The sequence below is a fragment of the Myxine glutinosa genome, chromosome 6 (genome assembly GCF_964187855.1).
Source record: "Myxine glutinosa chromosome 6, kmMyxGlut1.1, whole genome shotgun sequence".
NCBI lineage: Eukaryota > Metazoa > Chordata > Myxini > Myxiniformes > Myxinidae > Myxine > Myxine glutinosa.
Window position 1 is genome coordinate 5,552,905 of NC_136266.1, and position 18,283 is coordinate 5,571,187.

Sequence of the window (18,283 nt, forward strand, 5' to 3'; positions counted from 1 at the left end):
ACATAAATCCAATGAACGTTTGGTTCTAAGTCATCTTGAAATTAAGTTCACCCCCACAAAAAAAATATTCCATATTAAATGCCGAGTCTGTATATGTGTGTGCATGTATATCTCTATGTGTGCTTGTGTTTGTGTGTGTGTGTGTGTGCGTGCACACAAAATATGTGCAATATGTCACACGCACAAGATGTGTGTGCACAACATACCGCTCGACAACATCTCTCACATAACGTGTATACAATACACAGCATATAATGTCATGCAAAACCCAAAAAAATATGCCATATGCAAAAGCAAAAGCAAAATCAAAGCCAAACTTGCATAAACCGTAATCGTGCATGTGTACGTGCAAATAATGACCCGTGTGTGTGTGTGCGTGAGTGCGTGCATGCGTGCCCGTGTGTGAAAGTATGCGTCACTGCCACAAGTAATCATCTTTTTCAGGACCCCCCTTCCACTCGGGTCTGCCAACTCTCGTCAAACCTTGACCTTGGGCATATACAGTCAAATAACATTGACAGCCTCACTTTTTTCCTTCCGAATCAAAAGAAGGCAACTCGTCACCATTCACAAAATGATTTACAAAAATCAATGCATTCCGAGAATGTACCTGCCTAGACGAGAAGGAGGTAGCATGAGTGACAACTGTCGGATTGACAGTATTGGAAAGTGCAACAGACTGCCAAATCCGATTTGTAAGCAAACATGAAGACAACAAACCAGAGAAGGTATCTGTAACTCACCTAGCAAAAAAATTCCAAAGACAGGTGTGAATGGAAGATGTTGCGCAAGAAACAGAAACAACAAATACAGCCCCAACAATTACAAAGAAGGCAAATAAATATATAAAAAGAAATATCAAGAAATATACACCAACAACTGGGATAATGACAAAAGAGCAGGTAAAATCCAAAAAAGAATTGGACAGAGTGGGGATCGACAAAGAAGGATCATTGGAATGGCTAAGAAGAGGTCAGCTCAACTGGGACGGAGAACAAATCATAATAAATGCCCAAGATCAAGGACACTACACCAATGGATTTAAAAAGATGGTGGGTCTGAGTCAGACAGGCAAGTGTAGATTCTGCAAGACAGAAACAGGAAGTACCAGTCACCTGCTCTCACGATGCAAAAAACCATTATCAGAACAACTTTACACACAACGGCACAACAAAGTATGCAAAGCGATTCATTGACGGTATGCTATTTTCATTCTGTCATTCATTTGTCATTCTCCATTCTGTTTTAAGTTGGAAACACAACTGGTTGTAATATAGTGTACTGATATTATATGAGTGCAACGACGTTTCTGATTGGTTTATTGTGAGGCAGATGGGTGGAGCTATCGCGTGCTCTTGGCGAATCAGGATGTGATTCTGCAACTGTGCGAGGTATTGTTGGTAACGGGCGTCTCCCACCTGACCTTCGACCCCAAGTCTGGGAGGTGAACATGATGGATTTTCTATAACATTGAATTCTGTGGAATGTTAAATGAACCTGTTCAATTAATATATTGTTTATAATATCCAAACATTTACAGTGCCTTTAGAAAGTATTCACACCACTTGACTTATTTCACTTTTTGTTGTTACAGCCTGATTTAATCATACTAAAATACGCCATTTCTGTCCGTCCGTCTGATGAATTTTTGACCCCAATACATTCTGTCGTTACTTATCCAATCTCAACCAAACTTGACAGGATGACAAAAGGTTACACAATGAAGGTTGTAGCACATTCATTTGCCCCCCCCCCCTCCCCTCCCCAAGGGGGGTTTCTCCCCCCCCGAGCGATTTAAAAAGATGGTGGGTCTGAGTCAGACAGGCAAGTGTAGATTCTGCAAGACAGAAACAGGAAGTACCAGTCACCTGCTCTCACGATGCAAAAAAATTGCCCGCCATTGCCGTCAATGGGGTTGCACGTTGAGGTGTATATAAATGTTAAATTAGCTTTATTGTGGCTGTAACAACACATTGTATTCCAAAGAAGATTTATCGTGGGGTTTTTCCAAAGACGCTTTTAATAACAAAATTAATGATAATCGCATATTGTTAATGTTATTACAAAACAATATTAATACTAATAATGTCCCACTTCCCCAATGTGTTTTTCCTGCAGTGATAACGTGTATAAATAGCTTATAGTTATAATGGCGTTTCCGTGGGATCAACGGCTTCTACAGGAAGTAAAAATATTATAAACCACAAACACGTATGCTTAGCTTTTTAAACAGTCGCTAATGCTCTTTATAACACTAAATGAAGAAATTTGGAGGAATCCCGACATCCATGAATTAAGGTTTACTTACAGAACTGAGCGAAGATCTACTGTACTATATAACCCACAAATGTTGGGTTAATAACATGGCCCTTTCTGCCGCTACTGCGGCATTGTTCGTAGCAAACTTTTGAAACTCGCTCCTGCTGTTTCATACGAAACTGAAAGGGAGAAGCTCGGGTTGTGCTCCTTTACCAAGCAGCTAGCTTGCACTTGCCAAGCCAGCCGTTCCTTAACGGTTTTGAATGCAATGCTTGCTCAAATGCTTAAACCACTTGACGATCTCTCCACAAGAAACTTGGTAAATGAACACACCCAATGTTCTTGAGACCCGCCCATAGATCGACTGTAATCTATATACCCCAAAGAGGAATGACCCTTGCTGCCCCTCCCAGAGTCTGTGGGTGTACTAGTATCGAATAAATTAAGATTTCTCTTTTCACTGACTTACACATTATACCCCACAACGTCAAAGTGCAATTTTTAATTTTTTTAGAATTTTTAAAAAATAAAAGCAAAATTGGGGCAATACCTGTAGACACTCACCCAGTAAAATAAAGCAGTATACTACACCGACTAAATGTATTTTAAACAGTATCACGGTATTTTAAACCAATTTCAATGGATGCTCGAAGACAGGGCAGCATGTACAATATCATCGTGCAATCATAAGACTTTTAAACAAACAAACAAAAAGAAATACCTATTTTGGGGGGAGGAGGGGGGAGAGAAACAACTCCACCCTCCACCCATACACACCCTTAGACCCCGATTTTTAAATGCTGTGAACAAACGTTGGTACATCACAGGTGATGAACGGAACATTGTGGTCAAGTTTCATTGGAATTTGATGTGTAGTTTCTGAGAAGAAAGCAAATACCTATTTTGGGGGAGTGTGAGGGGAGGGGGGGTCAAACCTGGACCCACTTTGACCCCCCCCCCCTACACCCCAAAGACATTAATTTTTTTTTGACTTCAGCAATCTTGAGTTGTAACATACCAAATGTCATTTATGCCAAGTTTGGTCACAATCCCATCAGCAGTTTCGGAGAAGAAGTTGCAAGTGTTTACGAACTGACGAACTGACGGACGGACGACGTGCCATCCCATAAGCTCCCTGGAACTACATTTCAAGTCAGCTAATAAAATACAGAAATATCTCATTTACATAAGTATTCAGCCCTCTGAGTCAATACTTCATAGAATCACCTTTGGCAGCGATTACAGCTTCGAGTCTTCTTCAAGTCTTCCACTCAAGGACTTTCATGTTCTTGGTTTGAAGCCATTCCAGTGTTGCTTTGGCTGTGTGCTTGGGATCATTGTTCTGTTGAAGCATAAATCATCACCGCAGTCTAAGGTCTTTTGCACTCTGAAGCAGGTTCTCCTCAATGATTTGCCTGTATTTGGCTCCATTCATTGTTCTCTCTATCCTAACAAGTCTCCCAGTCCCTGCCACTGAAAAGCATCCCCATAGCATGATGCTGCCACCACCATGCTTCATGTTAGGGATGGTGTTAGATGGGTGATGAGCTGTGCTCGGTTTCCACCAGAAGTAGCACTTTGCATTCAGGTCAAAGAGTTCAATCCTTGTCTCATCAGGCCACAGAATCTTTTGCCTCATCTCAGAGTCTGTCACTCACGTCCTTTTTGCAAACTCCAGGTGTGCTGTCATGTGCCTTTTCTCAGGAGTGGCTTCCGTCTGTCCACTCTCCTATAAAGCCGAGAGTTGTGAAGGGCTGCAGACTTGTCCTTGGACTAAGGTCCTTCTTTCTCAGTTGCTCAGTTTGGTCGGACGGCCAGCTCTAGGAGGAGTCTGGGTCGTTCCATATTATTTTCATTTTCCAATGATGGAGCTCACTTTGCTTTTGGGAACTTTCAACACTCTAGAAATGGTTTTATACCCTTCCCCAGATCTAGGCCTCCTCACAATTCTATCTTGAAGTTGTACAGACATTTTCTTGAACCTCATGGTAGAGTTTCTGCTCTCACATGCACTGTCAACTGTGGGACCTTGTATAGACAGGTGTGTTTATTTATAAATCATGTCCAATCAATTGAATTGTGCACACGTGGACTCCAATCAAGTTGTAGAGACGTCTCAAGGATGATCATAGTGGAAATGGATGCACCTGAGCTCAATGTTGAGTGTCTTAGCAAAGGGGTTGAATACTTATTTACTAAAGACATTTCAGCTTTTTATTTTATATTATTTTGTAAAAAATTCTAACAAAAATTCCACTTTGCCATTATGGGGTGTTATGTGTAGATCAGTGACGAAACTTCTCAATTTAACCATATTAAATTCAGACTGTAACACAACAAAATGTGAAAAAGTCGAGGGGTGTGAATACTTTCTGAAGACACTGCACATTAGTTTCTTATTTTTGAGCTTGCGCACACACACACACACACACACACACACACACACACACACACACACACACACACACACACACACACACACTCCTACTGAAGGACCTCTCGGTCATTACTGTGATGATGAGTGCTGCAAGCGGCATTTTGAATGTGTTTCTACTTTTTAAACTTTGGATTATTTTTGTAACCCGTGCATATTTTTAGCTGTTGTGGAATGGTTTAATAAAATAATTATTATCTTGCTTTCTAACCCTCACTATCCTCTATTTTATTTGACACCCTGCTTTTCATCCACTTCCTATGGCTCATCACTTTTCTTGCCGCCTCCACTGCCTTTTGTGTTCTTCTCCCTTGGTGTGTCCCGGACCTGGCTTGGCCTACCAATTGCCTACTTCCTTGGTTTTCTCACCTTATATTATTGCGATTTGCTATTTCCCCATGCACCCATTCTCCTCCTTTGTCATCTTCTTTTTTTTTCTTCTTTCCTCAACCCTTCACTCTTTTCCTTTTCCTTTTTTTTTCTTTCCTCACCCCTTCACTCTTTTCCTTTTCCTTTTTTTTTTCTTTCCTCAACCCTTCACTCTTTTCCTTTTCCTTTTTTTTTCTTTCCTCAACCCTTCACTCTTTTTCCTTTTCCTTTTTTTCTCTTTCCTCAACCCTTCACTCTTTTCCTTTTCCTTTTTTTTTCTTTCCTCACCCCTTCACTCTTTTCCTTTTCCTTTTCCTTTCCTCAACCCTTCACTCTTTTCCTTTTCCTTTTTATTTTCTTTCCTCACCCCTTCACTATTTTCCTTTTCCTTTTTTTCTTTCATCACCCCTTCACTCTTATCCTTTTTTTTTTCTTTCCTCACCCCTTCACTCTTATCCTTTTCCTTTTTTTTTTCTTTCCTCAACCCTTCACTCTTTTTCCTTTTCCTTTTTTTCTCTTTCCTCAACCCTTCACTCTTTTTCCTTTTCCTTTTTTTTTCTTTCCTCACCCCTTCACTCTTTTCCTTTTTTTTTTCTTTCCTCACCCCTTCACTCTTATCCTTTTCCTTTTTTTTTTCTTTCCTCAACCCTTCACTCTTTTTCCTTTTCCTTTTTTTCTCTTTCCTCAACCCTTCACTCTTTTTCCTTTTCCTTTTTTTTTCTTTCCTCACCCCTTCACTCTTTTCCTTTTCCTTTTTTTTTCTTTCCTCACCCCTTCACTCTTTTCCTTTTCCTTTTTTTTCCTTTCCTCAACCCTTCACTCTTTTCCTTTTCCTTTTTTTTCCTTTCCTCACCCCTTCACCCATTTTCTTTTTACCGTTTTTTTTCCTTTCCTCACCCCTTCACTCTTTCCTTTTCCTTTTTTTTTCTTTCCTCACCCCTTCACTCTTTTCCTTTTCCTTTTTTTTCCTTTCCTCACCCCTTCACTCTTTCCTTTTCCTTTTTTTTTCTTTCCTCACCCCTTCACTCTTTCCTTTTCCTTTTTTTTTCTTTCCTCACCCCTTCACTCTTTTCCTTTTCCTTTTTTTTCCTTTCCTCACCCCTTCACTCTTTCCTTTTCCTTTTTTTTTCTTTCCTCACCCCTTCACTCTTTTCCTTTTCCTTTTTTTTTCCTTTCCTCAACCCTTCACTCTTTTCCTTTTCCTTTTTTTTCCTTTCCTCACCCCTTCACCCATTTTCTTTTTACCGTTTTTTTTCCTTTCCTCACCCCTTCACTCTTTCCTTTTCCTTTTTTTTTCTTTCCTCACCCCTTCACTCTTTTCCTTTTCCTTTTTTTTCCTTTCCTCAACCCTTCACTCTTTCCTTTTCCTTTTTTTTTCTTTCCTCACCCCTTCACTCTTTCCTTTTCCTTTTTTTTTCTTTCCTCACCCCTTCACTCTTTTCCTTTTCCTTTTTTTTCCTTTCCTCACCCCTTCACTCTTTCCTTTTCCTTTTTTTTTCTTTCCTCACCCCTTCACTCTTTTCCTTTTCCTTTTTTTTTTCTTTCCTCAACCCTTCACTCTTTTCCTTTTCCTTTTTTTTTCTTTCCTCAACCCTTCACTCTTTTTTTCCTTTTCCTTTTTTTCTCTTTCCTCAACCCTTCACTCTTTGCCTTTTCCTTTTTTTTTCTTTCCTCACCCCTTCACTCTTTTCCTTTTCCTTTTTTTTCCTTTCCTCACCCCTTCACTCTTTTCCTTTTCCTTTTCCTTTCCTCAACCCTTCACTCTTTTCCTTTTCCTTTTTATTTTCTTTCCTCACCCCTTCACTATTTTCCTTTTCCTTTTTTTCTTTCATCACCCCTTCACTCTTTTCCTTTTTTTTTTCTTTCCTCACCCCTTCACTCTTATCCTTTTCCTTTTTTTTTCTTTCCTCAACCCTTCACTCTTTTTCCTTTTCCTTTTTTTCTCTTTCCTCAACCCTTCACTCTTTTCCTTTTCCTTTTTTTTTCTTTCCTCAACCCTTCACTCTTTTTCCTTTTCCTTTTTTTCTCTTTCCTCAACCCTTCACTCTTTTCCTTTTCCTTTTTTTTTCTTTCCTCACCCCTTCACTCTTTTCCTTTTCCTTTTTTTTCCTTTCCTCACCCCTTCACTCTTTTCCTTTTCCTTTTCCTTTCCTCAACCCTTCACTCTTTTCCTTTTCCTTTTTATTTTCTTTCCTCACCCCTTCACTATTTTCCTTTTCCTTTTTTTCTTTCATCACCCCTTCACTCTTTTCCTTTTTTTTTTCTTTCCTCACCCCTTCACTCTTATCCTTTTCCTTTTTTTTTTCTTTCCTCAACCCTTCACTCTTTTTCCTTTTCCTTTTTTTCTCTTTCCTCAACCCTTCACTCTTTTTCCTTTTCCTTTTTTTTTCTTTCCTCACCCCTTCACTCTTTCCTTTTCCTTTTTTTTTCTTTCCTCACCCCTTCACTCTTTTCCTTTTCCTTTTTTTTCCTTTCCTCAACCCTTCACTCTTTTCCTTTTCATTTTTTTTTCTTTCCTCAACCCTTCACTCTTTTCCTTTTCCTTTTTTTTTCTTTCCTCACCGCTTCACTCTTTTCCTTTTCCTTTTTTTTTCTTTCCTCAACCCTTCACTCTTTTCCTTTCCCTTTTTTTTTCTTTCCTCACCGCTTCACTCTTTTCCTTTTCCTTTTTTTTTCTTTCCTCACCGCTTCACTCTTTTCCTTTTCCTTTATTTTTCTTTCCTCAACCCTTCACTCTTTTCCTTTTCCTTTTTTTTTTCTTTCCTCACCCCTTCACTCTTAGCCTTTTCCTTTTTTTTTTTCTTTCCTCACCCCTTCACTATTTTCCTTTTCCTTTTTTTTTCTTTCCTCAACCCTTCACTCTTTTCCTTTTCCTTTTTTTTTCTTTCCTCACCCCTTCACTATTTTCCTTTTCCTTTTTTTTCTTTCCTCAACCCTTCACTCTTTCTCCTTTTCCTTTTTTTTTTCTTTCCTCACCCCTTCACTCTTTTCCTTTTCCTTTTTTTTTTTCTTTCCTCAACCCTTCACTCTTGTCCTTTTCCTTTTTATTTTCTTTCCTCACCCCTTCACTCTTTTCCTTTTCCTTTTTTTTTCTTTCCTCAACCCTTCACTCTTTCTCCTTTTCCTTTTTTTTTTCTTTCCTCACCCCTTCACTATTTTCCTTTTCCTTTTTTTTCTTTCCTCAACCCTTCACTCTTTCTCCTTTTCCTTTTTTTTTTCTTTCCTCACCCCTTCACTATTTTCCTTTTCCTTTTTTTTCTTTCCTCAACCCTTCACTCTTTCTCCTTTTCCTTTTTTTTTTCTTTCCTCACCCCTTCACTCTTTTCCTTTTCCTTTTTTTTTCTTTCCTCACCCCTTCACTCTTTTGCTTTTCCTTTTTTTTTTTCTTTCCTCAACCCTTCACTCTTGTCCTTTTCCTTTTTATTTTCTTTCCTCACCCTTTCACTCTTTTCCTTTTTTTTTTCTTTCCTCACCCCTTCACTCTTTTCCTTTTCCTTTTTTTCTCTTTCCTCAACCCTTCACTCTTTGCCTTTTCCTTTTTTTTCTTTCCTCAACCCTTCACTCTTTTCCTTTTCCTTTTTTTTTTCTTTCCTCAACCCTTCACTCTTTCTCCTTTTCCTTTTTTTTCCTTTCCTCACCCCTTCACTCTTTTCCTTTTCCTTTTTTTTCTTTCCTCAACCCTTCACTCTTTTCCTTTTCCTTTTTTTTTCTTTCCTCAACCCTTCACGCTTTTCCTTTACCTTTTTTTCTCTTTCCTCACCGCTTCACTCTTTTCCTTTTTCTTTTTTTTCTTTCCTCAACCCTTCACTCTTTTCCTTTTCCTTTTTTTTTCTTTCCTCACCCCTTCACTCTTTTCCTTTTCCTTTTTTTTTCTTTCCTCACCCCTTCACGCTTTTCTTTTTCCTTTTTTTTTCTTTCCTCACCCCTTCACTCTTTTCCTTTTCCTTTTTTTTTCTTTCCTCAACCCTTCACTCTTTTTTTCCTTTTCCTTTTTTTCTCTTTCCTCAACCCTTCACTCTTTGCCTTTTCCTTTTTTTTTCTTTCCTCACCCCTTCACTCTTTTCCTTTTCCTTTTTTTTCCTTTCCTCACCCCTTCACTCTTTTCCTTTTCCTTTTCCTTTCCTCAACCCTTCACTCTTTTCCTTTTCCTTTTTATTTTCTTTCCTCACCCCTTCACTATTTTCCTTTTCCTTTTTTTCTTTCATCACCCCTTCACTCTTTTCCTTTTTTTTTTCTTTCCTCACCCCTTCACTCTTATCCTTTTCCTTTTTTTTTCTTTCCTCAACCCTTCACTCTTTTTCCTTTTCCTTTTTTTCTCTTTCCTCAACCCTTCACTCTTTTCCTTTTCCTTTTTTTTTCTTTCCTCAACCCTTCACTCTTTTTCCTTTTCCTTTTTTTCTCTTTCCTCAACCCTTCACTCTTTTCCTTTTCCTTTTTTTTTCTTTCCTCACCCCTTCACTCTTTTCCTTTTCCTTTTTTTTCCTTTCCTCACCCCTTCACTCTTTTCCTTTTCCTTTTCCTTTCCTCAACCCTTCACTCTTTTCCTTTTCCTTTTTATTTTCTTTCCTCACCCCTTCACTATTTTCCTTTTCCTTTTTTTCTTTCATCACCCCTTCACTCTTTTCCTTTTTTTTTTCTTTCCTCACCCCTTCACTCTTATCCTTTTCCTTTTTTTTTTCTTTCCTCAACCCTTCACTCTTTTTCCTTTTCCTTTTTTTCTCTTTCCTCAACCCTTCACTCTTTTTCCTTTTCCTTTTTTTTTCTTTCCTCACCCCTTCACTCTTTCCTTTTCCTTTTTTTTTCTTTCCTCACCCCTTCACTCTTTTCCTTTTCCTTTTTTTTCCTTTCCTCAACCCTTCACTCTTTTCCTTTTCATTTTTTTTTCTTTCCTCAACCCTTCACTCTTTTCCTTTTCCTTTTTTTTTCTTTCCTCACCGCTTCACTCTTTTCCTTTTCCTTTTTTTTTCTTTCCTCAACCCTTCACTCTTTTCCTTTCCCTTTTTTTTTCTTTCCTCACCGCTTCACTCTTTTCCTTTTCCTTTTTTTTTCTTTCCTCACCGCTTCACTCTTTTCCTTTTCCTTTATTTTTCTTTCCTCAACCCTTCACTCTTTTCCTTTTCCTTTTTTTTTTCTTTCCTCACCCCTTCACTCTTAGCCTTTTCCTTTTTTTTTTTCTTTCCTCACCCCTTCACTATTTTCCTTTTCCTTTTTTTTTCTTTCCTCAACCCTTCACTCTTTTCCTTTTCCTTTTTTTTTCTTTCCTCACCCCTTCACTATTTTCCTTTTCCTTTTTTTTCTTTCCTCAACCCTTCACTCTTTCTCCTTTTCCTTTTTTTTTTCTTTCCTCACCCCTTCACTCTTTTCCTTTTCCTTTTTTTTTCTTTCCTCACCCCTTCACTCTTTTCCTTTTCCTTTTTTTTTTTCTTTCCTCAACCCTTCACTCTTGTCCTTTTCCTTTTTATTTTCTTTCCTCACCCCTTCACTCTTTTCCTTTTCCTTTTTTTTTCTTTCCTCAACCCTTCACTCTTTCTCCTTTTCCTTTTTTTTTTCTTTCCTCACCCCTTCACTATTTTCCTTTTCCTTTTTTTTCTTTCCTCAACCCTTCACTCTTTCTCCTTTTCCTTTTTTTTTTCTTTCCTCACCCCTTCACTATTTTCCTTTTCCTTTTTTTTCTTTCCTCAACCCTTCACTCTTTCTCCTTTTCCTTTTTTTTTTCTTTCCTCACCCCTTCACTCTTTTCCTTTTCCTTTTTTTTTCTTTCCTCACCCCTTCACTCTTTTGCTTTTCCTTTTTTTTTTTCTTTCCTCAACCCTTCACTCTTGTCCTTTTCCTTTTTATTTTCTTTCCTCACCCTTTCACTCTTTTCCTTTTTTTTTTCTTTCCTCACCCCTTCACTCTTTTCCTTTTCCTTTTTTTCTCTTTCCTCAACCCTTCACTCTTTGCCTTTTCCTTTTTTTTCTTTCCTCAACCCTTCACTCTTTTCCTTTTCCTTTTTTTTTTCTTTCCTCAACCCTTCACTCTTTCTCCTTTTCCTTTTTTTTCCTTTCCTCACCCCTTCACTCTTTTCCTTTTCCTTTTTTTTCTTTCCTCAACCCTTCACTCTTTTCCTTTTCCTTTTTTTTTCTTTCCTCAACCCTTCACGCTTTTCCTTTTCCTTTTTTTCTCTTTCCTCACCGCTTCACTCTTTTCCTTTTTCTTTTTTTTCTTTCCTCAACCCTTCACTCTTTTCCTTTTCCTTTTTTTTTCTTTCCTCACCCCTTCACTCTTTTGCTTTTCCTTTTTTTTTCTTTCCTCACCCCTTCACGCTTTTCTTTTTCCTTTTTTTTTCTTTCCTCACCACTTCACTCTTTTCCTTTTCCTTTTTTTTTCTTTCCTCACCCCTTCACTCTTTTCCTTTTCCTTTTTTTTTCTTTCCTCACCCCTTCACTCTTTTCCTTTTCCTTTTTTTTTCTTTCCTCACCCCTTCACTCTTTTCTCTCAATTTTGCGATATGCGTTTGATCATTCAAAATTCTATACTTGTACGTGCTCTCTTTGTCGTCACCCAAGACGGATTGCCTTCTAACGGAGTGCAATTGTTGTTTGAGCTCGACAGTTTTGCTTGGTGTGAAATTTGCGGGACATCGTCAGTTCACCAGGACTGGTCCAGCCACATCTATCTATAATTCCAGTAATCTCTGTGTGTATGTGTGTGTGTCTGTGTGTTTGTGTGTGTGTCTGTGTGTCTGTGTGTCTGTGACCGCTGTTTCTCGACAACCACGGGTCCGATATACTTGAAACTTGCCAGGTATATTGCTGGGGACCTGAGGATGTGCCTTTTCAAGGTTTCATATTAATCGGACAAGTAGTTACCGAGCTATGGCGATTTAGCCGTTCGCCGTTCGCTTTGGCTTTGCGAATGGACCGAACCATTTCATGTAAATAGAGGGGGGGGGGGGGGGGGGGGTTCTACCGTACTCGCAAGCCGTTCGCTTTGGACCAAACCATTTCATGTAAATAGAGGGGGGGGATTGTCACCGTACTCGCAAGCCGTTCGCTTTGGCTTTGCGAATGGACCAAACCATTTCATGTAAATAGAGGGGGGGGGATATAATTTTAGATATACGTATATATAGTACGGGCATGCCCTAGTCTAAATAATGATGGAAATGTTTGAGCCTGAGGGACGCAGATTGGCGACTCGTATAACTCGAGATGTTGGGATGCTGGATTTTGAGATCCCATATACTGCCGATTTGTCCATTCGTCTACTAATATCCATGTAAATCATGTGAAACTCCAAAGATGTACCCAAATGTCTTTGTCCTGCATGCGATGCGTGTGCGCTGTTGTGTTGTTGTGTTGCGGTGTAGGTGCTTCTTGGTGTTGCTGGAAAACCTGATCCTTTGACTTCATGGGAAAAGGGAAAACTCCCAAAGGATGCAGAGAAAGCCCTCGGTATGTTTTGCGGCATGGTGATTTACTCGTACTGCATTTTACTTGTTCTCATTGTTTTCTAACCTTTGTCTTCATGTGACTGCATGTCCGTTTTTAAAATTCAACATTCATCTTCTTTTTTTTTTTAGAACTTATGAAGAAATGTTTGGTCTGAAACTTACTCCGACTTTGTAAAACCGCATTCCTCGATTTGTTTCTCATCCCCCGCCTTCCCCGCCCTCCTCGGCCCTATCGATGCCTTTTAGGTGGACTGTCCGTCTCCACCTCGCTGTCTCCCGTTCTCTCTTGGTATCTGCTGGTCACGTGTCCTGCTCTTCCGCACTCGCCTGTGCAATCGCCAGCTCCACCCCAGGATGCTTCACTTTCCCTTTGTGACGCAGGAGCGGGATCGAATGGAGGACGACCAGAAAGAGAAGCGCAGGATTGTGTGGGACGTGGTGCATGGCAGAGTGCCCCTCCTGACAAAGAACGGGAGAAACGAGGGGACGGTCCAGATATAGGGGACGGTGAGAAAAATGAAGGTAAAAACGGACAGGAGGAAGGTGTTGGGGAGGAAGACCACGAAGCGGTGTGTGATGAAAAAGCATTTGATCAGCAGAAGGGAAACGATGAGACTAATGGAAAGGCGATGGTGGAGGCAGAACCGTCTGCAGGTTTTGCAGCGATGGGACAACCTGTGAGGAGGGAAAGTGACAAGGAGGAAGAGCAAGAGAAGATGCGGATGAAGGAGGAGGAAACACGTGTGAGGAACAGCGCCCAGCTTCTGTTAGCTTTATCAAGCCTTCCCTTTGATCAGCCAGCGCTTGCTCGATGTCTTCATGCATTGTGTCTGCGCTTTCGTCCCAGGTACTCGTCAACATGTTTTAATACCTTATATTCAGTGGTGATGCTTCCTGTCTCACGTACACACATTGTTCGTGCTGCCTGTCTCACACACACATTATTCCTGCTTTTCCTGTCTCTCACACACATTGTTCCTGCTTTTCCTGTATCTCACACACATTGTTCCTGCTTTTCCTGTATCTCACACACATTGTTCATGTTTCCTGTCTCTCACACACATTGTTCCTGCTTTTCCTGTCTCTCACACACATTGTTCATGTTTCCTGTCTCTCACACACATTGTTCCTGCTTTTCCTGTCTCTCACACACATTGTTCCTGCTTTTCCTGTCTCTCACACACATTGTTCCTGCTTTTCCTGTATCTCACACACATTGTTCATGTTTCCTGTCTCTCACACACATTGTTCCTGCTTTTCCTGTATCTCACACACATTGTTCATGTTTCCTGTCTCTCACACACATTGTTCCTGCTTTTCCTGTCTCTCACACACATTGTTCCTGCTTTTCCTGTCTCTCACACACATTATTCCTGCTTTTCCTGTATCTCACACACATTGTTCATGTTTCCTGTATCTCTCACACATTGTTCCTGCTTTTCCTGTATCTCACACACATTGTTCCTGCTTTTCCTGTATCTCACACACATTGTTCCTGCTTTTCCTGTATCTCACACACATTGTTCCTGCTTTTCCTGTATCTCACACACATTGTTCCTGCTTTTCCTGTATCTCACACACATTGTTCATGTTTCCTGTATCTCACACACATTGTTCATGTTTCCTGTCTCACACACACATTGTTCCTGCTTTTCCTGTATCTCACACACATTGTTCATGTTTCCTGTATCTCACACACATTGTTCCTGCTTTTCCTGTCTCTCACACACATTGTTCATGTTTCCTGTCTCTCACACACATTGTTCCTGCTTTTCCTGTATCTCACACACATTGTTCATGTTTCCTGTATCTCACACACATTGTTCATGTTTCCTGTATCTCACACACATTGTTCATGTTTCCTGTCTCACACACACATTGTTCCTGCTTTTCCTGTATCTCACACACATTGTTCCTGCTTTTCCTGTATCTCACACACATTGTTCCTGCTTTTCCTGTATCTCACACACATTGTTCCTGCTTTTCCTGTATCTCACACACATTGTTCATGTTTCCTGTCTCTCACACACATTGTTCCTGCTTTTCCTGTCTCTCACACACATTGTTCATGTTTCCTGTCTCTCACACACATTGTTCCTGCTTTTCCTGTCTCTCACACACATTGTTCCTGCTTTTCCTGTCTCTCACACACATTGTTCCTGCTTTTCCTGTATCTCACACACATTGTTCATGTTTCCTGTCTCTCACACACATTGTTCCTGCTTTTCCTGTATCTCACACACATTGTTCATGTTTCCTGTCTCTCACACACATTGTTCCTGCTTTTCCTGTCTCTCACACACATTGTTCCTGCTTTTCCTGTCTCTCACACACATTATTCCTGCTTTTCCTGTATCTCACACACATTGTTCATGTTTCCTGTATCTCTCACACATTGTTCCTGCTTTTCCTGTATCTCACACACATTGTTCCTGCTTTTCCTGTATCTCACACACATTGTTCCTGCTTTTCCTGTATCTCACACACATTGTTCCTGCTTTTCCTGTATCTCACACACATTGTTCCTGCTTTTCCTGTATCTCACACACATTGTTCATGTTTCCTGTATCTCACACACATTGTTCATGTTTCCTGTCTCACACACACATTGTTCCTGCTTTTCCTGTATCTCACACACATTGTTCATGTTTCCTGTATCTCACACACATTGTTCCTGCTTTTCCTGTCTCTCACACACATTGTTCATGTTTCCTGTCTCTCACACACATTGTTCCTGCTTTTCCTGTATCTCACACACATTGTTCATGTTTCCTGTATCTCACACACATTGTTCATGTTTCCTGTATCTCACACACATTGTTCATGTTTCCTGTCTCACACACACATTGTTCCTGCTTTTCCTGTATCTCACACACATTGTTCCTGCTTTTCCTGTATCTCACACACATTGTTCCTGCTTTTCCTGTCTCACACACACATTGTTCCTGCTTTTCCTGTCTCTCACACACATTGTTCCTGCTTTTCCTGTATCTCACACACATTGTTCCTGCTTTTCCTGTATCTCACACACATTGTTCATGTTTCCTGTCTCTCTCACACATTGTTCCTGCTTTTCCTGTATCTCACACACATTGTTCCTGCTTTTCCTGTATCTCACACACATTGTTCCTGCTTTTCCTGTATCTCACACACATTGTTCCTGCTTTTCCTGTATCTCACACACATTGTTCATGTTTCCTGTCTCTCACACACATTGTTCCTGCTTTTCCTGTCTCTCACACACATTGTTCCTGCTTTTCCTGTATCTCACACACATTGTTCCTGCTTTTCCTGTATCTCACACACATTGTTCATGTTTCCTGTATCTCACACACATTGTTCCTGCTTTTCCTGTCTCTCACACACATTGTTCCTGCTTTTCCTGTATCTCACACACATTGTTCCTGCTTTTCCTGTATCTCACACACATTGTTCATGTTTCCTGTCTCTCACACACATTGTTCCTGCTTTTCCTGTCTCTCACACACATTGTTCCTGCTTTTCCTGTCTCTCACACACATTGTTCCTGCTTTTCCTGTCTCTCACACACATTGTTCATGTTTCCTGTCTCTCACACACATTATTCCTGCTTTTCCTGTATCTCACACACATTGTTCATGTTTCCTGTCTCACACACACATTGTTCCTGCTTTTCCTGTATCTCACACACATTGTTCCTGCTTTTCCTGTCTCTCACACACATTGTTCCTGCTTTTCCTGTCTGTCACACACATTGTTCCTGCTTTTCTTGTCTCTCACACACATTGTTCCTGCTTTTCTTGTCTCTCACACACATTGTTCCTGCTTTTCCTGTCTCTCACACACATTGTTCCTGCTTTTCCTGTCTGTCACACACATTGTTCCTGCTTTTCTTGTCTCTCACACACATTGTTCCTGCTTTTCTTGTCTCTCACACACATTGTTCCTGCTTTTCCTGTCTCTCTCACACATTGTTCCTGCTTTTCCTGTCTCTCTCACACATTGTTCATGTTTCCTGTCTCTCACACACATTGTTCATGTTTCCTGTCTCTCTCACACATTGTTCCTGCTTTTCCTGTCTCTCTCACACATTGTTCCTGCTTTTCCTGTCTCTCTCACACATTGTTCCTGCTTTTCCTGTCTCTCACACACATCGTTCCTGCTTTTCCTGTCTCTCTCACACATTGTTCATGTTTCCTGTCTCTCACACACATTATTCCTGCTTTTCCTGTATCTCACACACATTGTTCATGTTTCCTGTATCTCTCACACATTGTTCCTGCTTTTCCTGTATCTCACACACATTGTTCCTGCTTTTCCTGTAGCTCACACACATTATTCCTGCTTTTCCTGTATCTCACACACATTGTTCATGTTTCCTGTATCTCTCACACATTGTTCCTGCTTTTCCTGTATCTCACACACATTGTTCCTGCTTTTCCTGTATCTCACACACATTGTTCCTGCTTTTCCTGTATCTCACACACATTGTTCCTGCTTTTCCTGTATCTCACACACATTGTTCATGTTTCCTGTATCTCACACACATTGTTCATGTTTCCTGTATCTCACACACATTGTTCATGTTTCCTGTCTCACACACACATTGTTCCTGCTTTTCCTGTATCTCACACACATTGTTCATGTTTCCTGTATCTCACACACATTGTTCCTGCTTTTCCTGTCTCTCACACACATTGTTCATGTTTCCTGTATCTCACACACATTGTTCCTGCTTTTCCTGTCTCACACACACATTGTTCCTGCTTTTCCTGTCTCTCACACACATTGTTCCTGCTTTTCCTGTATCTCACACACATTGTTCATGTTTCCTGTCTCTCACACACATTGTTCCTGCTTTTCCTGTCTCTCACACACATTGTTCCTGCTTTTCCTGTCTCTCACACACATTATTCCTGCTTTTCCTGTAGCTCACACACATTGTTCATGTTTCCTGTATCTCTCACACATTGTTCCTGCTTTTCCTGTCACACACACATTGTTCCTGCTTTTCCTGTATCTCACACACATTGTTCCTGCTTTTCCTGTGTCTCACACACATTGTTCCTGCTTTTCCTGTATCTCACACACATTGTTCATGTTTCCTGTATCTCACACACATTGTTCATGTTTCCTGTATCTCACACACATTGTTCATGTTTCCTGTCTCACACACACATTGTTCCTGCTTTTCCTGTATCTCACACACATTGTTCATGTTTCCTGTATCTCACACACATTGTTCCTGCTTTTCCTGTCTCTCACACACATTGTTCATGTTTCCTGTCTCTCACACACATTGTTCCTGCTTTTCCTGTCTCTCACACACATTGTTCCTGCTTTTCCTGTCTCTCACACACATTGTTCATGTTTCCTGTCTCTCTCACACATTGTTCCTGCTTTTCCTGTCACACACACATTGTTCCTGCTTTTCCTGTATCTCACACACATTGTTCCTGCTTTTCCTGTCTCTCACACACATTGTTCCTGCTTTTCCTGTCTCACACACACATTGTTCCTGCTTTTCCTGTCTCTCACACACATTGTTCATGTTTCCTGTCTCTCTCACACATTGTTCCTGCTTTTCCTGTCACACACACATTGTTCCTGCTTTTCCTGTATCTCACACACATTGTTCCTGCTTTTCCTGTCTCTCACACACATTGTTCATGTTTCCTGTCTCTCACACACATTGTTCCTGCTTTTCCTGTCTCTCACACACATTGTTCCTGCTTTTCCTGTCTCTCACACACATTGTTCCTGCTTTTCCTGTCTCTCACACACATTGTTCCTGCTTTTCCTGTCTC

General features: G+C 40.3%; 1 protein-coding gene across 2 annotated transcripts in view; it reads left to right on the top strand.

The window, feature by feature from the left end:
• The window catches only part of TBC1D23 (TBC1 domain family member 23), a 65,423-nt gene that overhangs the window by 2,446 nt on the left and 44,694 nt on the right, over nt 1-18,283 (top strand). For both annotated transcript variants that reach the window (XM_068119565.2, XM_068119567.2), the window contains exons 2-4: nt 1,333-1,444; nt 12,414-12,498; nt 12,744-13,344. In XM_068119565.2, coding sequence (XP_067975666.2) covers nt 1,333-1,444; nt 12,414-12,498; nt 12,744-13,344 — 798 coding nt within the window. The remainder of the gene's footprint in view (nt 1-1,332; nt 1,445-12,413; nt 12,499-12,743; nt 13,345-18,283) is intronic.